This window comes from Xylocopa sonorina, unplaced genomic scaffold, assembly GCF_050948175.1.
Source record: "Xylocopa sonorina isolate GNS202 unplaced genomic scaffold, iyXylSono1_principal scaffold0234, whole genome shotgun sequence".
NCBI lineage: Eukaryota > Metazoa > Arthropoda > Insecta > Hymenoptera > Apidae > Xylocopa > Xylocopa sonorina.
Genome location: NW_027490305.1, coordinates 132,095 through 152,707, shown reverse-complemented (window position 1 = coordinate 152,707; position 20,613 = coordinate 132,095). Strand labels below are relative to the sequence as shown.

Below are 20,613 nucleotides of genomic sequence, written 5' to 3'. Positions count from 1 at the left end.
TATGAAGATGTAGGAAGTGCTTACTATGAAACGTAGAAGTAAGAAGCGAAATCATGTTGCATAGAACTTTGCATCTTACGTACTCTGAAACGTATAAACTGATAGGGACAATCACTTTACATAGATATATAGAACACACAAAGTTTTAAGCGTTGAACTTAGAATTTGTGAACTTGCTTTGAAACGTTGATAGTGAGGAGCTCCATCGGCTTTCGTAGAACTTTAGAACTCACTTGCTATGTAACGTAGACAGATAAGGGCCATCGCGTTGCTTGAAACTTTAGAACTTGCTTACTTCAACAAAGATTTCTATTGGCTTCGTCCGTTCTTTTAGAAGAGTTCTTGATAAACCACTTAATTTTCACGTTTGCAATATTTTTATATATATGCCAGGTGTAATCGTTTAAGTTTAAAGATGATTATTTAGTGTTGATTATTATTTAGTAACTCGGTTATAAACGTGTCTGCATAAGGCTTAATCAGTATGTTCATAAGCCTAAAATTTATGCAGTTATTTGTTAGTCACTTATTGTTCAAACGGCAAAGATTCTGATCATTTGAAGATGGTTGACTTTCATCAATTTCATCAAAAATTGAAATACGGTCCAACTGCTTGTATTAAAGACTATAATTAAAGTTTTCCAAATATTTTTCCTTTCATAGATGTATCACGTCTGGGGTCGCGGAAAATTAACCGTATGGCGGAGCAGCACGCAGTCTCGAATGGTTCGACTCGCACAATTGGATGGAAGAGCGGGTTCTTTTTGGATCGCGAAACACTGCGCGAAAGTCACGGACGCGAGTATATAAAAAAGGGGACTTACCTTTCGAAGTCTTGGAAGCCGCTAATTACTAACGTCGTTCCAGGTATCGTCCTCGGCGAGGATCATCCTCTGGTATGGTTCCTGTATACGGGCTGTGAGGCGGAATCGACAATGGAACGAGCACCCAGGCAGGCTGATCTCTGGTGCGGATCGGCGACGAAGGCGGCGATGCGGAAAGGCTGTCCGGTCGGCAGACAGTAGGAGATGAGACGGAGCAGTGGTCGACGATGGAGTAGCTGCTTGTATCTACGTATTCGCGCACTGGAGAACGCAGGAAGTTCTTCCTTCCCACGCGTCGAGTTTCATTTATCCATTGCGGAAAGGCGCATTCAAATCGGATTCCAAAACACCAGATACGGATCCACTAGCGGAGAGGGCCGCACTAGTTTGCCGATCCAGAGATATGGAAAACGATGGATATCTTCTCCTTAGTCGAACTGTGGCTTGGTGCAGTTAAGCGGAGGGCCACTTTAACTGGTCGGTAACTAAGCGTGACTAATGGTCAGAACTCCTTGAATGATTTTGGAAGACGCGTGAAATCGTGAAAGACTTCGTATCGTAATGAATTTAATTTAATTTAAGGCAAGGAATGCTGTGGTAATAATGAGAGTTTGTAAATACTGGTAAAAATAAAATATATTCTAAGTAAAACCTAAGCTTACACTTTACTGCACTATGCTAAGAATGGCTAAGTACTAGAATCGTTGATTTAGAATAAAGTTAAAGTTAGAATTGGAAATAGCAACTTGAATTCTGAGTTAGAATAGTAACGAAATAGCAAACATCTTCAAGTGAGGTGGAGCAAGGCCCGGAGGCATGATAGGTACGGTCGCGATGAGCGCTTGGATCGATTTGTACTCATCGAGCGCTGGGCTTGATCTCTTCGTTGACTCGCGGATCCGCGACCTCCTCGGATCGCGCGGGAACGCTAGGACCTGGAATGGGGAGGACTCTCGACACTCGTGGTGGTGCGGACGGTCGTGGTGAAGTGTGCGCGGCCGGCGTGAACTGGCACGGCTCTAATTATGAATAATACGCTTTCTAAAATTATGATTACACATGAAATGACTTATGCTATACTTGTGTGTTGCGTCCTGTTTGTACATAGAGTGCCGTATGCTTAAATACTAGAATTCGCTTGGTTATAGACATGAGCATAATACGAATATGTGTGCGTAACTGCGGGCGACCCTCGTGGTGCGTGAAATGGTCCTCGTGCGGAGGCTGTGGTTGGTGTCTGCTCCAACTGTCTGACGTATGCGCGTCGAGGCGCGATCGTGTGGTTCAACTCCTTGGTGCGAGGGACATACTGTGTTACCGTGTGTCGGTATGCTCGTCTCTGCATTTCTCTGCATCACAGTTGTATTCTGGAATTGAAATTAAATGTTTGATTTTTCTATTTACTGATTAGAACATCTTTCTGTTGGAATGTTCAAGAATTTTTCATATTCTTAATTACTGAAAACGTATTGCTTGGTTCGCTAGCTTAATATTTAAAATTTGCTGAGATATTCTTATCTAATTCTTGTAAATAATTTTTTATCTTAGCGAAGTGTGTATCCATTCTTGTAGTTTTGTAAAGAGTATTTTACTTTACTATTTAAAATGGAATATTAAGATTTGTTTACAATCTAATGGAATTTAATTACCTTTTGATTCAATTTCACAATGATAATCTTTCATAGTTCAACAATTTTGTGAGCTGTCCTGAGGAATCCGCAGCTCAGTACTTATAAAATGGGCGACACAAAGAACAGCCTAACCAAACGTAATCGAACCGATATTTCAATACTAATTTTATCATGTTTAACTTATCCTGCAAATTATTAAAATGCCCTTCGAAAAGTATTTATTGACAGTGAAGTAAACGGTAAACATTACACATTCCACCACTGTTTACAATACGCATGTCTCATTTACTATCAAAGCCGTAAGTATCATCGCCTTACTTTACTTTTTGTAACCTTCAATGGCTTCATGTTGCAGGTCGTTGAACTCGTTTTAAAATGCTCTATCATATTAGGGAAGAATGAACATACCAATTCATTTTAAAAAATGAAAGTAACCGGTCATAGGTTTGCAAACAACCTATGTTTGGCAAACAACGAGCAACGAACGACGCTCGTACCACGGCATTATTAATGCATCGCGATATAGCACACGGGCTACACGGCCGTGTCAATCATACTATCAGCTCACCATAGCTACGCGCGTGGTAGTGGCGCAGGCTGACATTTACTAATGGAGAAGCTATTTCCATAAAAATTATGAACGAATATGAAAAATGACTACACTAAGCAATTTATTTATTTTGATTCCAAAAGAGATACACCGGCACGAAACAAAGATATAAGAACTCGATTTTATTATATTCTATAAACTAGCTCGATACGTCGATTTTTTCCATAAAGTCATTAATTACTTTATTATAAAAATGTATACATTTACTTTATATATATTTTCTTCAATTTATTGTTACAAATTCATGTAATTGAAGGTTATATTAAATACGATGACAGCATGTTATTTAAGAAATTACACAAGGCGAAGTTAGGGACGCAACAGCATGAATTTTTATTTTCTTAGTAATATTTTTTTATAAATAATATTTTTAGTTTATGACGGGTTGAAAGAAATATGTACGACTCTCTCAATAACTATAAATATAGGAAAATGACTATGACACTTCTCAGAAGTGGCAATATAGTGCTGGTATGGTGTCGCCACCATCTTGCAGTTTGTTATCTGGGACGCTTTCTAGAGCATTATTCGGAATTGAATTTGAACACATAGCTACTTAATCGCGAATTTGTATGTACATAATTATACATGACTGCATAAAGGCAATTTCATACACTTTTATAATCAATGCGATATAAGAATATAAGACGAAGAACTATCCACTCGTATCAGGAGCAAAAACAGTGTTTAGTGTGCAAGGTTCGTTGCAAAATACAATTAAGCAGTTAATATATCAAGAGACAACACATAATATATTACTGAAAATATAATGATATGAATAGCAAGAAAAACATATTTATTTGTTAGATGTTTATAAATTCAAATTTAAAAGACCAAGTTACATTTAATATATTATTGTTTAACAAGATGATATAATGTTGTTTCAGATAGGCGTGGAGAACTAGCTGGTACTTCTGTCAATGTAATTTCATTTCTTCTGGATACAGTAAATATACATTTGCAATCTAAGCATGTTTCATTAGATCTGGTGTAATCTCCAAATTTTAAAAAGGGATGATGGCAGTAGTAGTTGGTTCAGCATCAGGTGATAAACATATGCAACAAGCAAAGCGACGTAAACGGATTTAAAATGTTCAAGATTATATAAATTAAACTATTACACTTTTTTAATCCATGTAGCGTTTCTGTCCTTTGTAACTTGCAAAGAGTCTTAAGAATATAACGCAATGTAAAGAAGTTTCGAAACAAAGAAGGCTGGTCTTAATCTCAGATAAAGGAACCTTGGATCTACTGGATATCGTGGTTAACGGCCTGCTGTGTCAAGGGACATGTCATTCAGTTTTAGTGTTCTAAACGAGAACAATTCAAATAAACCTGGAGTCAACACATCCGAAGAAAAATTCTTCCAGTGAAGAATGCTGTCTGCTGTGCAATAGCAGCTTTATATCCACTTGATATTCTACAGAAAATCTTATGCCATTTTTTTAACTATGAAACCTATTATGTGGTATTTCAGCAACTGCTACAGAAATTTAAATACGTCAAAATTGCAGCACGCAGGTGTGTAAATATCACTTCGTGATCTCATTTCATTTTGGCAGTTATACTTGTATGTAAGCAACCATCCAGGCATAAAGCTTGATAATCTTTCAACTATAAGATAATTATGATACATTAGACTTTTTGCTGGAGTTGGTCTATTTTATCATTTTCGGAACTTGTGGAAATGTTGAATATGAATAACTACGTTCATTTTATTATAAATGTATGAGTAAAGTTCAATCTACATAAATAAATATTTTCATACGTAACTTATTTAATTTTTATCATTTAGCGTTACAAAATATATTACAAAAATATATAAAAATATATTTTACTTCAGTTTTTTTTAATATTTTAAATAATTTATATTATCGTATTAAGCTTTTACAAAAAGTAACAAAACTTTTATAAGTAGGAATAATTTTTCCTTAATTAGTTAATATGTCGGTTCTTTTTAAGAAAACGCTATTTAATTTTTCAAAGTAAGTTTCGACTTTAAATTGACCATTAATTTCACTAATTTTATTGCTTTTCGTAGATCACCGCTAATTTTCAACTTTCCCATTACGGCTTTGTCGATGCAAATTTTAATTCTCCGAAAAATATATAATATTATGTTATAAGTAAAATTATTTTGCATTTCTAATTGATTGAACGAAAAAAATATATTTTTTTCATGAGAAAGTATTGCGAGAAAATTTTGAAAATCCATTGTTAATGTTGTACCTAGTGGTTGACTAGGTTCTCCTCTCCCTGCCGCACATTTCCACCATTTTTAAGATCCAAGAATCGTGTAGCTGCTTCGTCACTATTAATGTTTACGAAATTTACATATTGTAAATTTCTGCAAAAGTGACATTAATTAAATCTTTAATTATGTTTGTTCGGGCAATTAATCAGACTGATCTATGATGTGCTGTAATGTACGAGATCTAATAAATTTTTTTTTAACATATAATTTTTTAACAATATAATATTTGAGCTTACAGTCTTGTTAACGAACTCGCTGTTTAAATTAGTTTGGATGACAATTAATATTTGCATGATCTTTTCCTCTGATTTATCTGTATAATTTGTTCGTTCTTTTCAATTGTCTTATTTAATAATCCAAATATATATCGGAAGGTATCAGGCAACAATTTATCTTATCAATAATATTTATATTCTGCAAAATAAATTGATTTGTTTACTAAAATATAAATTATACATTCATGTATTAATTCTAAACCTTCAGTTAATTATTCACACCTGGATTATACGCATAATGGGTAAAATCAGACATTCCTTCAGCTTTTTAATATTGCCTCATCGATTAAAGACTGATTAGTAATAAATTTACTGTCTTTGTAAAATAAAAGCGTACATTGCATCACCCATTATTTCCAGCTTCCCACTATAATTTTGTGATTCTGAACCAACAAACATCTCTATCGCAGCCATATGTATACCTGAAACAACGCGTGCGTAAGGCAATCTCAAAATGAGAGAATTATTTTTCTTAACAATGAAATTAGAAATATATATAATTTACTGCTGTCTTTGACAAGACTGCATTCACAGCAATACCATAATTTTCATATTCATCGGCCCTTTCAAGAGCACACATTAACATTCTAAACTTGGATATTATATAATCGACACAAGTTTGAAACCATATTCGTTTATGTTTTATAATTAGTGGTGGACTGATATTCATTATATGAGGATTTGCACCTTTCTTTAAATATGGTAAGCATACCTTGGACCTGAAAATAAGTATTGTGCCATATTAGTGAATTTTATTTCTACAACTAAAACCTGTTCCTCTAGAATTGATATTATTCACAAGATTATAATTTTTCATACCTATGGATTCCATGCCTGGTTAAAGTAACAGGGCTAGCATTATTAACACTTTCAGGACTGAGTTGTGTGGCAAATGGTTTTGTGAGAACCCATATGTGGCGTTCGTTATTGTGTGGATTAGTCGTTGGCCACAATATTTTCTTCTAATTAACTTTCACGTTGGATGGCTTTTATACAACAATTTTATTTAACAACAACAAGTCTTTACAATTAAGGTAAACTGAAGTAGAAGCTAAGAAATACAAATCTAGATTTGGCAAAGGCAAATTGTGATGTGTACTGTTTGATGGCGAAGAAATAAGTGAATAATTAATTTGAAAAGCGTAGAAATTTGAAAGACGTCGCAAACGAGAGTCTTTTTTTTATAGATGGCGTGCATTAATTTTGAAACAATTTCCTAACGAAAATGTACCCTCCGAGGAGCGGAAGTAGATGGCTGTGAATGTGTCTGCTTAGATGCGGAAGTCGGTAACGTCGGTAACGCCACAATTGTCAGGCCGGTGGAGCCATCTCTGTGAAAATTGCTCAACCTGTTCGCAATTCTGTTTCAGCATTGTTTGAAGAGATGGCGAAACGAGTCAATATATTGTGGCGGTTCGTCAAGTGTGGGAGAGCTTGTATAACAAGGAAACCACGTGTATTTCGCGAGAACAACTTTTATTCGTTTTTTACGTTACGTCTACACACCCCTAAGGCTCCAAACGGAATAGGCCGCTGCTTTTTATATTTTTTCTTACATCGTACTTAGACTAAGTTCTACCAACTATCTTATTCTAGAGTTACTAGCTAAGGACTAGATTTTTCTTATTCTAATACTATGCTATCTTAAAAACTATCCTTAAGTTATCTTACTCTAGTTTACTTATTCTAACTTAGTCTAGATGTCACCCTATGTGACTTCCGTTTGCTGGTTGCCACATCACTCCCCTCCGAGTGAGCTTGTTTACAAGCTCGCGAATCTGACTGTCTTTTTATTAATATATGTTTTCGGCGTTCCTTGGGTTTCTTGGCTTTGTTCGTGCTCCTGGAACGCTGGTTTTAACCGTTCTGTAGAAGTATTTACTAATCTTCCATTGTGGTTAATTTTGTAGACTTTGTCTGATGTTCGTTCTATTATCTCGAAGGGTCCTTCATAGGGCGGCTCCAATGGCTTCTTGGTGGAGTCGATCCGGACAAATACATGTGTACATGTGTGTAATGTCTTGTGTACGAATGTTCTGTGTTTACTGTGGTGTGCTATTGGTTGTGGCTTAATATGTCTAATGTGTTCTCGAAATTTATTTAGGAAATGGTGTGTATCTGTGGAGTCTTCGGTGTTTGTGAAGAATTCTCCAGGTAACCGTAAGGCTGTACCGTACACCATCTCTGCAGCTGAGGCCTTGATGTCTTCTTTGTAACTGGTTCGGAGTCCCAGCAATACTGTGGGTAGAATCTCAACCCAGTTTTTGTTCTGATGACACATTATTGAAGTTTTAAGTGTGCGATGCCATCTCTCAATGATACCATTTGACTGCGGGTGATAACCAGTGGTTCGGGTTTTTTCTGCTCCTACTATTGTGGTCAACGTCTTAAATAGTTGTGACTCAAACTGTGGTCCTTGATCTGTGGTCACAGTTGCTGGAGCTCCGAACCTAGCTATCCACCCTGAATATAACGCGTTTGCGACTTTTTCTGCAGAGATGTCTGTGAGCGGCACTGCTTCTGGCCACCTGGAGAACCTATCTATTATTGTTAGGCAGTACCTGTAATTATTTACTGTTGGTAGTGGTCCGATGATGTCTACATGTATGTGTTCGAACCGACCCTGTGGTACTACTATTTTCTCCGGGGCTGGCTTGTTGTGACGATTTATCTTGCCACGCTGACAAGCAAGGCAAGTGCGAGCCCACTCGGTGACATCTCTATTCATAAACGGCCAGACAAAGCTTTTGCTTATCAACTTCCTAGTTACTCTTCCACTAGGATGTGATAGGCCGTGTACTTTATTGAAGATCTGTCTTCTTATGATTTGTGGCACGTATGGCCTGAATCTACCTTTTAACATGTCTCCAAATAGGTATTTATCTGAACTGTCCAAAAATTTCTTTTGAAAGTTCCACCTGTTGGAGTTTTCTGTTAATATTTTCTCCAGCTCTTCATCGTTTTTCTGCGCTGTCACTAACTCGTCTGTCGAGATAATGACAGGCATTTCGATGGGCTCTATTCTCGAAAATGCGTCTGCTATAGTATTATCTTTTCCTTCTATGTATCTAATTTTTGTAGAAAATTGGCTGATATAATCTAATTGTCTCAACTGTCGCGGGCTGGCTTTGTCAGCTTTTTGCAGGAATGCATATACCAAAGGCTTGTGATCCGTTTGGATAAGCAATTCCCTGCCTTCTACAAAATGTCTAAAGAATTTGAGACTTTTGTAGATGGCCAAAAGCTCTCTATCGTACACACTGTACCTTGTCTGGGCCTTTTCTAATTTCCTAGAGAAGAAACCGAGTGGTTCCCACTTACCTTGGTGCAGTTGTTCCAAAACGGCTCCGATTGCTACATCAGAGGCGTCTGTACGAAGAGCTAGTGGCGCATTCTCTCTTGGATGACAGAGGAGCGCAGCTGCTGCTATTTGCTTCTTCGCTTCGTCAAAAGCGTGGTTTGACTCCTCGTCCCAACTTACCAGCCTCTTGTCTTTTTTCCTAGCCCCTTTTGTGAGGTTGTTCAATGGGGCAAGCCAATGCGCTGCCCTTGGGAGGAATCTTCTATAAAAACCTAAAATTCCCAAGAAACGCCGAAGTTCGCTTATTGTTTTGGGTTTTGGATATTCCTGTAAGGCGGTTATCCTCTCCTTGATTGGTGAAATACCTGTCTCTGTAACCAGATAACCTAAATATTGCACTTTCTGTTTCGCAAAAACGCATTTTTCTGTATTTATTTTTATTCCGTTTTCTGCTAGTTTCTGTAGGACGGTGCGCAGGTGCTTCTGGTGTGACTCCATATCGGGGGATGCTACAATGATGTCATCTACGTAGCAGTAACAAAAGTCTAATCCCCTCAATATGGAGTCCATGAGCCTCTGGAATGTTTGGGCTGCGTTACACAGACCGAATGGCATAACCAGAAACTCGAATAACCCAAATGGTGTTATTACAGCAGTTTTAGGGATGTCGGGCTCCGCCATGGGGATTTGGTGATATGCTCTGTGCAGATCTAAGACTGAGAATACCCGACATCCATCAAATTGATGTGCCACATCATGGATGTGTGGCACTGGGTACTTATCTGGTTTGGTGATACCATTTAGCCTGCGATAATCTCCACATCGTCTCCAACCACCCGTTTTCTTGGGTACCATGTGGAGAGGACTGGCCCATTGGCTCTTTGATGGGCGACAAATGTTTTCCCTTATCATCTGTTCAAATTCTGCCCGGGCCAGCTTTAGCTTTTCTGGAGGTAGGCGGCGTGCCCTCTCTGCTATTGGAGGGCCTGTGGTCTGGATTTGATGTTCGATTGAGTATTGAATGTTCTTCCTGGCGGTTGGATTTGTCACGTCTTTGAACTCTGTTAGTAAGTCCTTGAATTCGCTGTTTATGTCTATTGTCGTGACTGTCGGCATGTCTATGTCTTTACTTACTGTCGTGCTTTTATATATTAACGTATTTCCGTCCAATAGTCTTTTATGTCTTAAATCTACGATTAAATTGAAAAAGTGGAGGAAATCTGCGCCTATTATCGGTCTAGATACGTCCGCTATGATAAACCGCCAGGAGAATTCGCGACGTAAGCCTAGATTGAGCCCGATTAATTTTGTACCGTATGTATTAATTTGTTGCCCGTTCGCGGTATATAATTTCGGTGCGCCTACCTCCAGGTTCTTACCTTCCAGAGACCGTGGCACCACGGAAACATCTGCGCCCGTATCTATTAAATATTCTATGCCTGTTCGCATGTCCCTGATATTGAGGCGATGCTTCCGGGGCGCGTCCTCGATTGCCTCTGCTCGTGACGCGGCTCTTAGTTTTCCGGAGTCCTTTTGTCCGGCGCGGTCCATGTGCAGGGCGGTCGGCATCTATTGCTATTTCCTTTGAATCTATTATGGTAATAACAAAAACCATTTTTCCTCTCCTGTGACCTGGAGTTGCTTCTCTGCCTGTACCATCGCCGTGCATGCTCGTATCGCTGTGGGCTGCGGTGTCGTCTCGCTAATTGAGTCTCGATCCGCGCCAAACGTTTTGTAATGGCGGCGAGGTCGCCATCTTGCGCGCTGGGGGTAGCTTCCTTCCGGGGTTGCGTGGCGTCGGAAATGGCGGCCACTTGTGGTGGCTCCGACCATTCTCTTGATTTGTCAGCGATTTTCGCCATCTTTTCCAGCGGAGTCTCTTCTAACAAAGCTAGAATTTCTTGTGTCCTTGTGGGTAATCGTTGTATCCACATGGTCCGCATTGCGCTCTCTGTTACGCTTTTCCCGGCTAGCTGTTTCATTTCCCTTAACAGCTCCGATGGCTTCCTATTTCCTAGCTCTATGCCAGAGAGGAGTTTCCGTAGATTGGCTTCTTCCGACCTGGCCATCCGCTCTATCAGAGCCTGCTTGATGTCCTCGTACGTTGATTGTTCCGGGGGTGCTTCTATCACGTCTAATATAATTTTCATTGTGGCCTGATCCAGGTTCCTCACTACCGCTGAACTCTTTACCGCGTCCGCTTTTATATTGTATGCGGCAAATTCCCGCTCTAGCATGGTAAACCATAGTCGCGGTTCTTCCTTCCAAAATGTGGGTAGTTTTACGTTCCTAAATTCACTTGCCTGAATCTCTTGCGTTGCTTCTGCTACTTTCTTAGCCATATTTCTTCTTTTTCTTTATAACACGGGTTTCGGCACCAAAATGTGGCGGTTCGTCAAGTGTGGGAGAGCTTGTATAACAAGGAAACCACGTGTATTTCGCGAGAACAACTTTTATTCGTTTTTTACGTTACGTCTACACACCCCTAAGGCTCCAAACGGAATAGGCCGCTGCTTTTTATATTTTTTCTTACATCGTACTTAGACTAAGTTCTACCAACTATCTTATTCTAGAGTTACTAGCTAAGGACTAGATTTTTCTTATTCTAATACTATGCTATCTTAAAAACTATCCTTAAGTTATCTTACTCTAGTTTACTTATTCTAACTTAGTCTAGATGTCACCCTATGTGACTTCCGTTTGCTGGTTGCCACAATATGCCTACGGATGGATGTTCCCATTAAGAATAACTTATAAGTTACCGATGGATGGTGCTGTTGGCGGTCGGTTACTCACATCCGACCGACGGCTGGTGCTACTTGTGCTTAATAATCTATAAATTATCGACGACTGATGTGACCATCAACCGATAAAGCATGTTTTCAGATACAGCTGGTGCAACCAATAGTAGGTAATTCAAAATTTATCAACAACTGGTGTTGCCTGCGGTCCGTAACTCACGATATAACGACAGTAGGTAATCCCCGCGGTAGATAACTTATGATATAATAACGGCTAGTATGCGAATAGTCTGGAATTCAAGATCAACGGATGGCATTGCCAGCGATCGGTAATACATCTCTTATGTGGCTTAATTTAATCTAACATCCTCTAAACTTAATTTAAACCTAGCTAACATCAGTTACACATAATCTGACTTAACCTGCCTTCACTCAATTCTAACCCAATCTAACACAATGTAACATTACCTTTCTTAAACATTAAGAAATCAAAACTACGCTTTCTTAAATCTAACACAACATAATATTATAATCGACGGGTTCAAACAGAGTGGGGCCGCATTGAATACAGTAGCGCCTTCGGTTAAATGAAAACGAACAGTCGGAGAAGAATAAAACATTACTAACAAATCGTATGGAAATCAGATATTTCGACGCGTGTCCAATATACATCTAACTAAACCGTAATTCGAAGAATACAGAGGATAAGTGGAAATATTCTCCAATATGTGACATATACAAATCAGCGGATGCAAGGGAGAACACTCGATCTCGGAGTAGCGAGACCGGGGCGCCATCATGAAGTAATCGTATAACGCTGGTTCCGGGATGGCGCAGGGAGGAAATGTGGAGGATAGAAAGCATAAAATAACAACAACATAACTAAAGAGGAAGAAAAAGAAAATCTGTGGAAACATTGCATTTATTAAGGGGAAATCCTACAAATATCAAACAACTGATTATATACCATACCGTCAAGCAAGGTACAACGAAATAGACCATATCGTGAGATAAAATAACAAAATCGAGAAACTTAAAAAGAAAATAATACTTCAGACTGAACGAATCACTGATTCTGGCAAGCTTAATGGAAACCACGACTACGAATCGGTTATAGTATAAGATAGATGTTGGTCGCGGTTTAAGTGGACCGGGGGGTCCCTCGCCCGCATCAGGGCAGGAAGTAGGATGCTGGAGGGCTTGCAGACCCCCACCCCCCTCCAACCATCACCGCCAGCGTGAGCGAGGCTGCTATGCATATGCTGCTGAAAGGTGCTGCTGGCTCGCGATTCGGAATCAGCCTCATCGAGTCCTCGCAGAAGATTAAAGGTTGGGCGGGCGGTTTGGAGCCCCCTGTCGATGACACAAAAGGATAGGAAAATAGAGAAGAATACGAAATGCGTATATAAAGAAGAAGAAGAAAGCCTCGGGTAGCACAGACATAAAAAGAGAAGCATTAGGAGCCGAAGTAAGGGAACCAAAAAGAAGAGCAGGATAATGGAAAAGCTACTGATAAGAATAACGTCCTCACTTTCAAATAGAAGAGTAGGCAGCCACATATCAGACGTAATGATAGATATTATGAGCGAGAATACGACGAAGGTAATGACATATTAGAAAACGTTAATGGGAGACATGAGGCATATAAAAAGAACTGGGATCGAACACTTGATGGAACTAGTGGCGAACGGTACAGAGAAAAATGAAGCAATTAAAGGAGCAGTAAGCATTCGAGGACAAACAATGGGATGAGGAAAAGCAGGAGAAATGACAGAAATACGAAAAGATGACGCAAGAAAATCGAGAGCGGGAGATATAATCCTGGAATTTAACAAGAAAAAAGGTGTAGAAAACATAATAAAGGAGATAAAAGGAACTCTAACAAAAGAATTCGAAGAGAAACGTACGAGTGCGAGTATAATGCTCCAACTAAGGGACATATACCCGTTAGGTGACCAGAGAAGGAATGAATGATTACATAAAACGAACACTAAAAATAATCGAAGGAAAGGAGAGCGGTATAAACGTCAAGTTGTTGAAACAAATGTGGAGAGGCTACCGAGTCGCGTTAGTTGAATTTGGACAGGAATGCAGTAAAAAGCTGGAGAAGGTCCAACGACTCAGAATAGCATTAACACCTTGTCTCTGCAAAGTGCTACCGACAATAGAGAGATGCTTCAAATGTCATAAACTGGGACATATCGGCAGATATTGCGAAGAAGTCAAAGATAATAAGGGAATCTGCAGAAGATGCGGATCTGAGATTTATACGATGATCGGTTGCATCGCGAATAAACCGAAGTGTATCATGTGCAGCAAGGCAGGAAAAAGGAATCCGTACATTAGACACGTTATCGGACTTTTAATGGTCCGGCCTACAGAAAGGCGTTGATAGAAAAGAACGGGAAACGAATATGGAATTGAAAGTCCTACAAATCTATCTGAACCTATTCCGAATCTCGTAAAATATCATGCAGCAAATGCGAATGATTCAAGAGACAGACGTGGTAATAATATCGGAAGCACACAAGTTGGAAGAATACTGACTGCAAAAGGAGAACCGTGACGCTGCGACATGGATAACCGGTATTAATCGAAAATGTTTCACATATGGCACCACATATTCCTCGACCGGAATCGTTCATGCAATGGTCGAAGGAACAAAAGCTATAAGCTGCTACTTCTCACTGAACAGGAACAGAAAGAAATCGAAGAATATATAAATCAAGCTGGGGTTAACATAGAAAAGGGAGAGAAAGCAAACAGAATACTAATCGCGGGTGACCTGAACGAAAAATCAGTAATCTTGAGTAGTAAGGAGAACAACCATAGAGAGGAAAAGATCATCAAAATGGCTCCAAGAAACGATCTAATCGCGACCAATCCGAAAGAAGACTATACATACTTTAAGAACCGAAACAAATAAAAAATAGACATAATGTTGACAGGAAGTTGCATATACGCTAAGTTGAGTACAGCAGAAGTGTTTCAGATATTTTTAGCGTCGGACCATCAGTACGTACTACATACCTTCTAAAGTACGAATTACAGGAATAACAAAGAGGGATTTGCATACCTCGATGGAAAGAAAGCGAACTGTGACGATGCAAATAAATGATCGACTTATATAATATATAGATATTTATTTTTATTTAGAGGGGATGGTCTATTTTTAAGTAACTAAAATATATTATAAGTGTAATTATATAAACCAATTTCAAATATTTAATTAAAACATCATGAAATAATATGAAATTAGATACGATTTTAGATGTAATGGAGTATCTTAAGGAGATATTGTATTTAGAATTAACTAATATATCCAGCGAATGGGCGATTAACGGATCGTTGCGAGGAGCATGCGGTGCAGCGAGTGGGGACTCGCGTCTCATGGTGGTACCAGCGGCGCGTCTTTCGTGTTTAACTTATGAAATATTATAATGATGTAAGTATAGCATGAACTTACAATTACGCGTGTGTTGTTCGTGTCTTGGATTCTTAATGTGTATAACTTGGATTTATGGATTCTTATATGCAGCAGTACATTAGTCCGGATATAGTATATATATGTATGTAAGGATCTTAAAAGTAGAATACAGGTTCTGGTAAAGTCGGATCCCTGAATTGGAAGAATCCCCATTGCGGTGATGGGCTGCAACTGCGCACTTTAGCAGGACGAAATCACTGGTGCGAGGTAGACAAGGGTATTCGTCTTTGGTCCGAACGAGGCAGATATACTCGACAGTGGGAGCCAGACAGTAGTGCTCGCCGGTGGGACTGAAACAACGATGCCTGGTGTCATTTACTGTTAATCCTATACCATAATCCTATACCTCGCCCGAGCGGGCATATGCCAATAGGTTTGCCCTCTACGAACTAGTTCTTCTATGTCACTGAAAGGGGCGATGGAAAAATCCAGATGTACCGCGGCGCCTATCCAGCGGGTCAGTCCTTTAGCTACTCCGTCGGGGGGGACGAATTCCAACCGCTGGAGTACCCACGGAGAACCTCGGGGAGGCGAACTCAATACGTGTACGCGAACACGCTCACTCTATCCCTTTTTGAATTAGGATGGATTAGTTTGGTCAAATTTTTGATGTTCCAGACTACCAGCCTCAGTCTTATTCAATTTTGCTCTACGAAAGTGTCTCAGACTAGCTTGGGCAAATTAATAATGCACCAAACCTCCGAGTCCCAGTTTAATTCGATAGCCCCGTTCCAGAGCCCCGTTAGCCATCGGGCAAGCCTGACGCCTACGTTCCATCACGAGGAGGTTGGGATGGGTACTTTCTGGACACCCAGGTTCTGGAACGCATGTCTGGTGTGAGTTATTGTCTGCCCTACACCAGAACGGTGGTCGGACGTGGTTCCTCACCCATACGGGTATACCCAGACGGATCTACCCATCTACCAACCAGTTACACCCACGTCACTGAAAGGGGCGATGGAAAAATCCAGATGTGCCGGGGCGCCTTTCCCACCGGGCGAGTCCTTCAGCTACTCCGTCGGAGAGGACGAATCCTAACCGCCGGAGTACCCACGGGGAACCTCGGGGAGGCGAACTCGCTACGTGTACGCGAACACGCTCACTCTGACCCTTTTTGAATTATTAAGCATCAGTTTGGCCAAATTTATAGATGCTCCAGACTGCCTGCTCAGTCATTCATGTTTGCTCTACGAAAGTGTCTCGGACTAGCTTGGGCAAATCGATAATGCACCAAACCTCCGAGTCCCAGTTTTATTCGATGAACCCCAGAGCCCCGTTAGCCACCGGGCAAGCCCGGCGCCCAGGTTCCACCACGAGGAGGTGGGGATGGGTACTTCCTGGACACCCAGGTTCTGGAACCCGCATGTCTGGTGTGAACGAGCCATGTACACCGGTCGGTTCGAGTGACATAGCGGTACTTGGTGCGTGTAAGCGCGTGCAGGTGTGCGCGCGCGAACGCTGCCGGTTGCCGGTGCTGTAGGCGAGCGCGGCAGATTGCCTGAGTCCAGGGGTTGATGATCGAAGTGCGAGAAGGCTCATGTGTGGAATGGGTGGCAGGCGCTACGCACGACGTTACTTGAATTTGTTGCATGAATTTGTAGAACTCACATTCCTTTCAAGAGCAGAAGCAGATAAGCAGAATGCAATGCAGAGAACATTACAAATAACTTACATTGAAACGTTAAAATGAGATGGGCTATCGGGTTGTATGAAGCATTAGAACTCTCATGCATTGGCACGTAGACACTATAAACCGCCATTACATTGCATGCAACCGTAGGATTCATAGAATTCGTAAGTATGGAAGAAATAGAGTTCTAACGTTTCATGTATCGCAATGACACATTTTATTCCAACGTTTCAAAGCAAGTAAGATTGCAATGTCCAATGCAATGCAATATGCTCGTCTGCTAGTCCTCTTCAGAAGAATCAGATTACGAGGAAAATGACAAAGGAAGTTACTACATACTGTAAAATGTACAAATCGCAGTCACATCTTTGTTTAAAATGTTTTAATAAACTTCATTAAATATTAGTATAAATTTGTTAATTGTCATTAATAATTTAACCCTTTACAATGCCAGTCTGATGCACCGATGTCGACCAAACAAGAAGTTCGCTGTCAGTCCCTAGAATCCACGTTATCCAAACGAAAAGTCGATTGTCAGTCCCTGGGGACTGACGCCGCTTGAACGGAAAGTTCACTGTTAGTTCCTGGGGACTGACGTAGCACTCAACGTGTTAAGCCCGGTAAAAATATTGTAATCGACGAAATCATGGTTCCATGACGAGGACGCTACAGTTTTTGTCAATATATCCCAGGAAAGCGGCATATACATGGTATAAAACATTGTAAACTGTGCCTTCCGGAAGGATACGCACATAATATTCTTATTTATGCCGGAAATAATGCAACCAGAATAGCGAAAGCACATGCGCATGCTGTAGTTATGACGTTGGAGGGTGAATTATTATTTGAAAGCCGCATATTACAGGAAAATAGTTTATATATTTGTGTCCCTTTGGCCGAGAAACTTCTGCAAAAAGTAACATTTATTTATGGTACAGTAAAAGTTAATACACAATTTCTTCCGCTGTAGGCTAAACGGAAATTGCAACGGGGTAGCTTCATGTATTTTCAAAATCGGAGCGGCTTTAAGTTTTTAAAGTGGACGTATAAGAAGCCGGTATGCATGCTAGCCACTTCTGAAAACCGCAAATGTGTTATTGTCCAGTGTAGAAATAATAAGTTAAAGCCGGATACAATGTTCCTTTATAACAATGCTAAGAAGTGATTTGACCATCCGACCAGATGTCTTCTTATCACAGTTGATTACGCAGAACAGTAAAGTGGTATAGGAAAATAGATATCGAATTAGTATGCGGGACTTCTCTCGTCAATGTCTATTATATGCATAGAAAATGGAGTACCAAAGGTATGAAAATATTAAACTTCCGCGAAAAAATTATTGATTATCTCCTCAGTACAGTGGATCATCACGGTGAACAAACGTCATCTGAAACTAAAGCAGTGCCCAAGAAGCGTACACATTTTCTGCGGTCATTCCAAGGACGCGCGAGAAAAACTAGACGTGTAAAGAATGTTATAAACGTATGTCTAGAATAAATGGTAAACAGTATGCCGCGAGTAAGGCGATAAACGTAAAAATCTGTTGTAACTGATGTAAGGGCCAACCGGAACTCTACCCAACATGATTTCAAAAATTAAATAATTAAGTTAGGTTTATAATATTAGTTTGTTATGTTTTAAATATAGAATGTCTGTTTATTATGCTGAGAATTGAAAAATAAACCTATTTTGTACTATCTACTTTGTGAAATATAAGTTCGACCCATCGTGATGCACGCCGGCCCACGAAATAGACGCGTGTGACCCACCGGAGATGTACACTGCCTCACGGAACAGACACGTGTGACTCACATGTGATGCACGCCGGCGTCAACGTGCTAAACGTAGAAATTAAATGTGCCATCGCATTGCGTGGAGCATTAGATCACTACAGCTTTGGCAAGCAGACAATACGAAACCCCAGCCCCGTGCAAGCAACAGTCGAATTTCCATTCGTTTGAAGTGTAGAGGTAGGTAAGGATAATGCGATACAGAGAACATTACAACATTCTTGCTTTCGAACGTTGAAATGAGACAGCCCACCACACAGCATGTAGCATTAGAACTCTATTGCTTATACATGTAGACACCATGAAACGGCATCCCGATGCATTTATCTGTAGAATTCGCATTCTTCTGAAATGTAGAAACAGATCAACAAAATGCAAAGCGTACAAAGTTACAGCTAACTTACTATGAATCGTTGAAATGATTTGCGCTATCGCATTGCATAAAGCATTAGAACTCTATTGCATTGACACGAAGACACAATCATGAATCGTACAGTCGCTTGTAACTACATTACGATTCACATTCATTTGACGCATAGAAGCTTATATGGATAATAAGATATATAGAACATTACACACATACTTTCGAACGTTGAAAAGAGATGAGCCAACACCATACATATAGCACTAGAACTGCATTGCTTTGACACGCCGAAGCTATGAAGCAGCTTCCCGTTACATGGAACTGTAGAAGTCATATTCTTTTGAAGTGTATAAACAGATAGGTATTAGAAGAAGCATTGAGAGTTACAGGTAACATACATTGAAATTTTGAAATGCGACGAACGCTCGTGATGCACATAAGATTTTGAACTCCATTGCTTTTACAGGTAGACAATATGAAGCACTAACCAGTGGCAAGGAAATTTGGAATTGCTATTATTTTTAAGTGTAAAAGCTGATAAGTATAATGCGATGTAGAGATCCTTAAAACTTACTTAGTTTGAATCGCTGAAATGAGTCGCGCCATTGAGACACATGGAGCATTTAGATCTCAATAGCTTTAACATGAAGACACAATGTAGCGAGATCCCATAGCAAGGAACTGTAGAGTTCACATTCTTTTCAAGTGTACAAACAGACAAGAATAATGCTACGCACAAAAGATTACAGTCTCGTTGGATTGAACCATTGAAATGAAAAGCGCCATCAGATTGCATGGATCATCAGGCATCAATTACTTTGACACGCAGGCAATACGAACCACCATCCCGTTGCTTGGAACTGAAGAATTCACATTCTTATGATGCGCTGAATCAGATAAACATAATGCTAATCATATAAATTAATAGCTTACTAACTTTGAAACGTTGAATTGAAATGCGCCATTGCATTACTTGGAGCAGTAGATCTCTATTGCAATGAGACACAGATATTATGAAGCGCCATCTGGTTGCAGCGAACTGCAAATTCATATTCTTCTGAATCGTACAAAGCGATAAGTTTCAGAGTATGAAAGCTGTACCGTTCTGTGCATCGCATTATACTTATCTGTTTCTGCACTTCAAAAGAATGTGAATTCTACAATTCCTTGAAACGAAATGGCGCTTTATAGTGTTTACGTGTCAGAGCAAGAGAGTTCCGATGCTCCATGCAATGCGTTGGCGCAACGCATTTCAACGTTTCAATGTAAGCAAGCTGTAATCCCCTATGCATAGCATTATGCTTAACTGCTTCTAGTCATCAAATGAATGTGAATTATACAGCTTCATGCAACGGGATGGCGCTTCGTATTGTCTACGTGTCAAAGCAGTATAGTGCTAGTTTTACATGCAATGCGATGGTATTTCTCATTTCAACGTTTTAAAGTGAGAAAGCTATAGCCTTCAATGCATAGCATTATGCTTATCTGCTGGAGCTCTTCAAAAGAATGAGAAATATACAATTCAAGATGGCGCTCCATATTATCTGCATGCCAATGAAATATACTTCTACTGCTCCATTCAACGCAATGTTGCGTCTCATTACAAAGTTTCATGGTAGGATGTAATTTCAATGCAACGCGTTATGTCTATCTGCTTCTAAACGTGAACAGAATGTGAATCCTAAACTGACCTTTAACGGAATAGC

General features: G+C 39.9%; 1 protein-coding gene across 1 annotated transcript; it reads right to left on the bottom strand.

Moving 5' to 3' along the window:
* Window positions 1–10,409: 10,409 nt before the first annotated feature.
* On the bottom strand, window positions 10,410–11,237 carry LOC143432436 (uncharacterized). Its single transcript, XM_076909110.1, has one exon. The coding sequence runs from the start codon at window positions 11,235–11,237 to the stop codon at window positions 10,410–10,412; it is 828 nt and encodes a 275-aa protein (XP_076765225.1).
* Between the last annotated feature and the right edge of the window lie 9,376 nt (window positions 11,238–20,613).

Bases quoted from the DNA above. Each gene is read 5' to 3' on its own strand.
- LOC143432436 (XM_076909110.1), bottom strand. From the start codon at position 11,237: ATGGCTAAGAAAGTAGCAGAAGCAACGCAAGAGATTCAGGCAAGTGAA.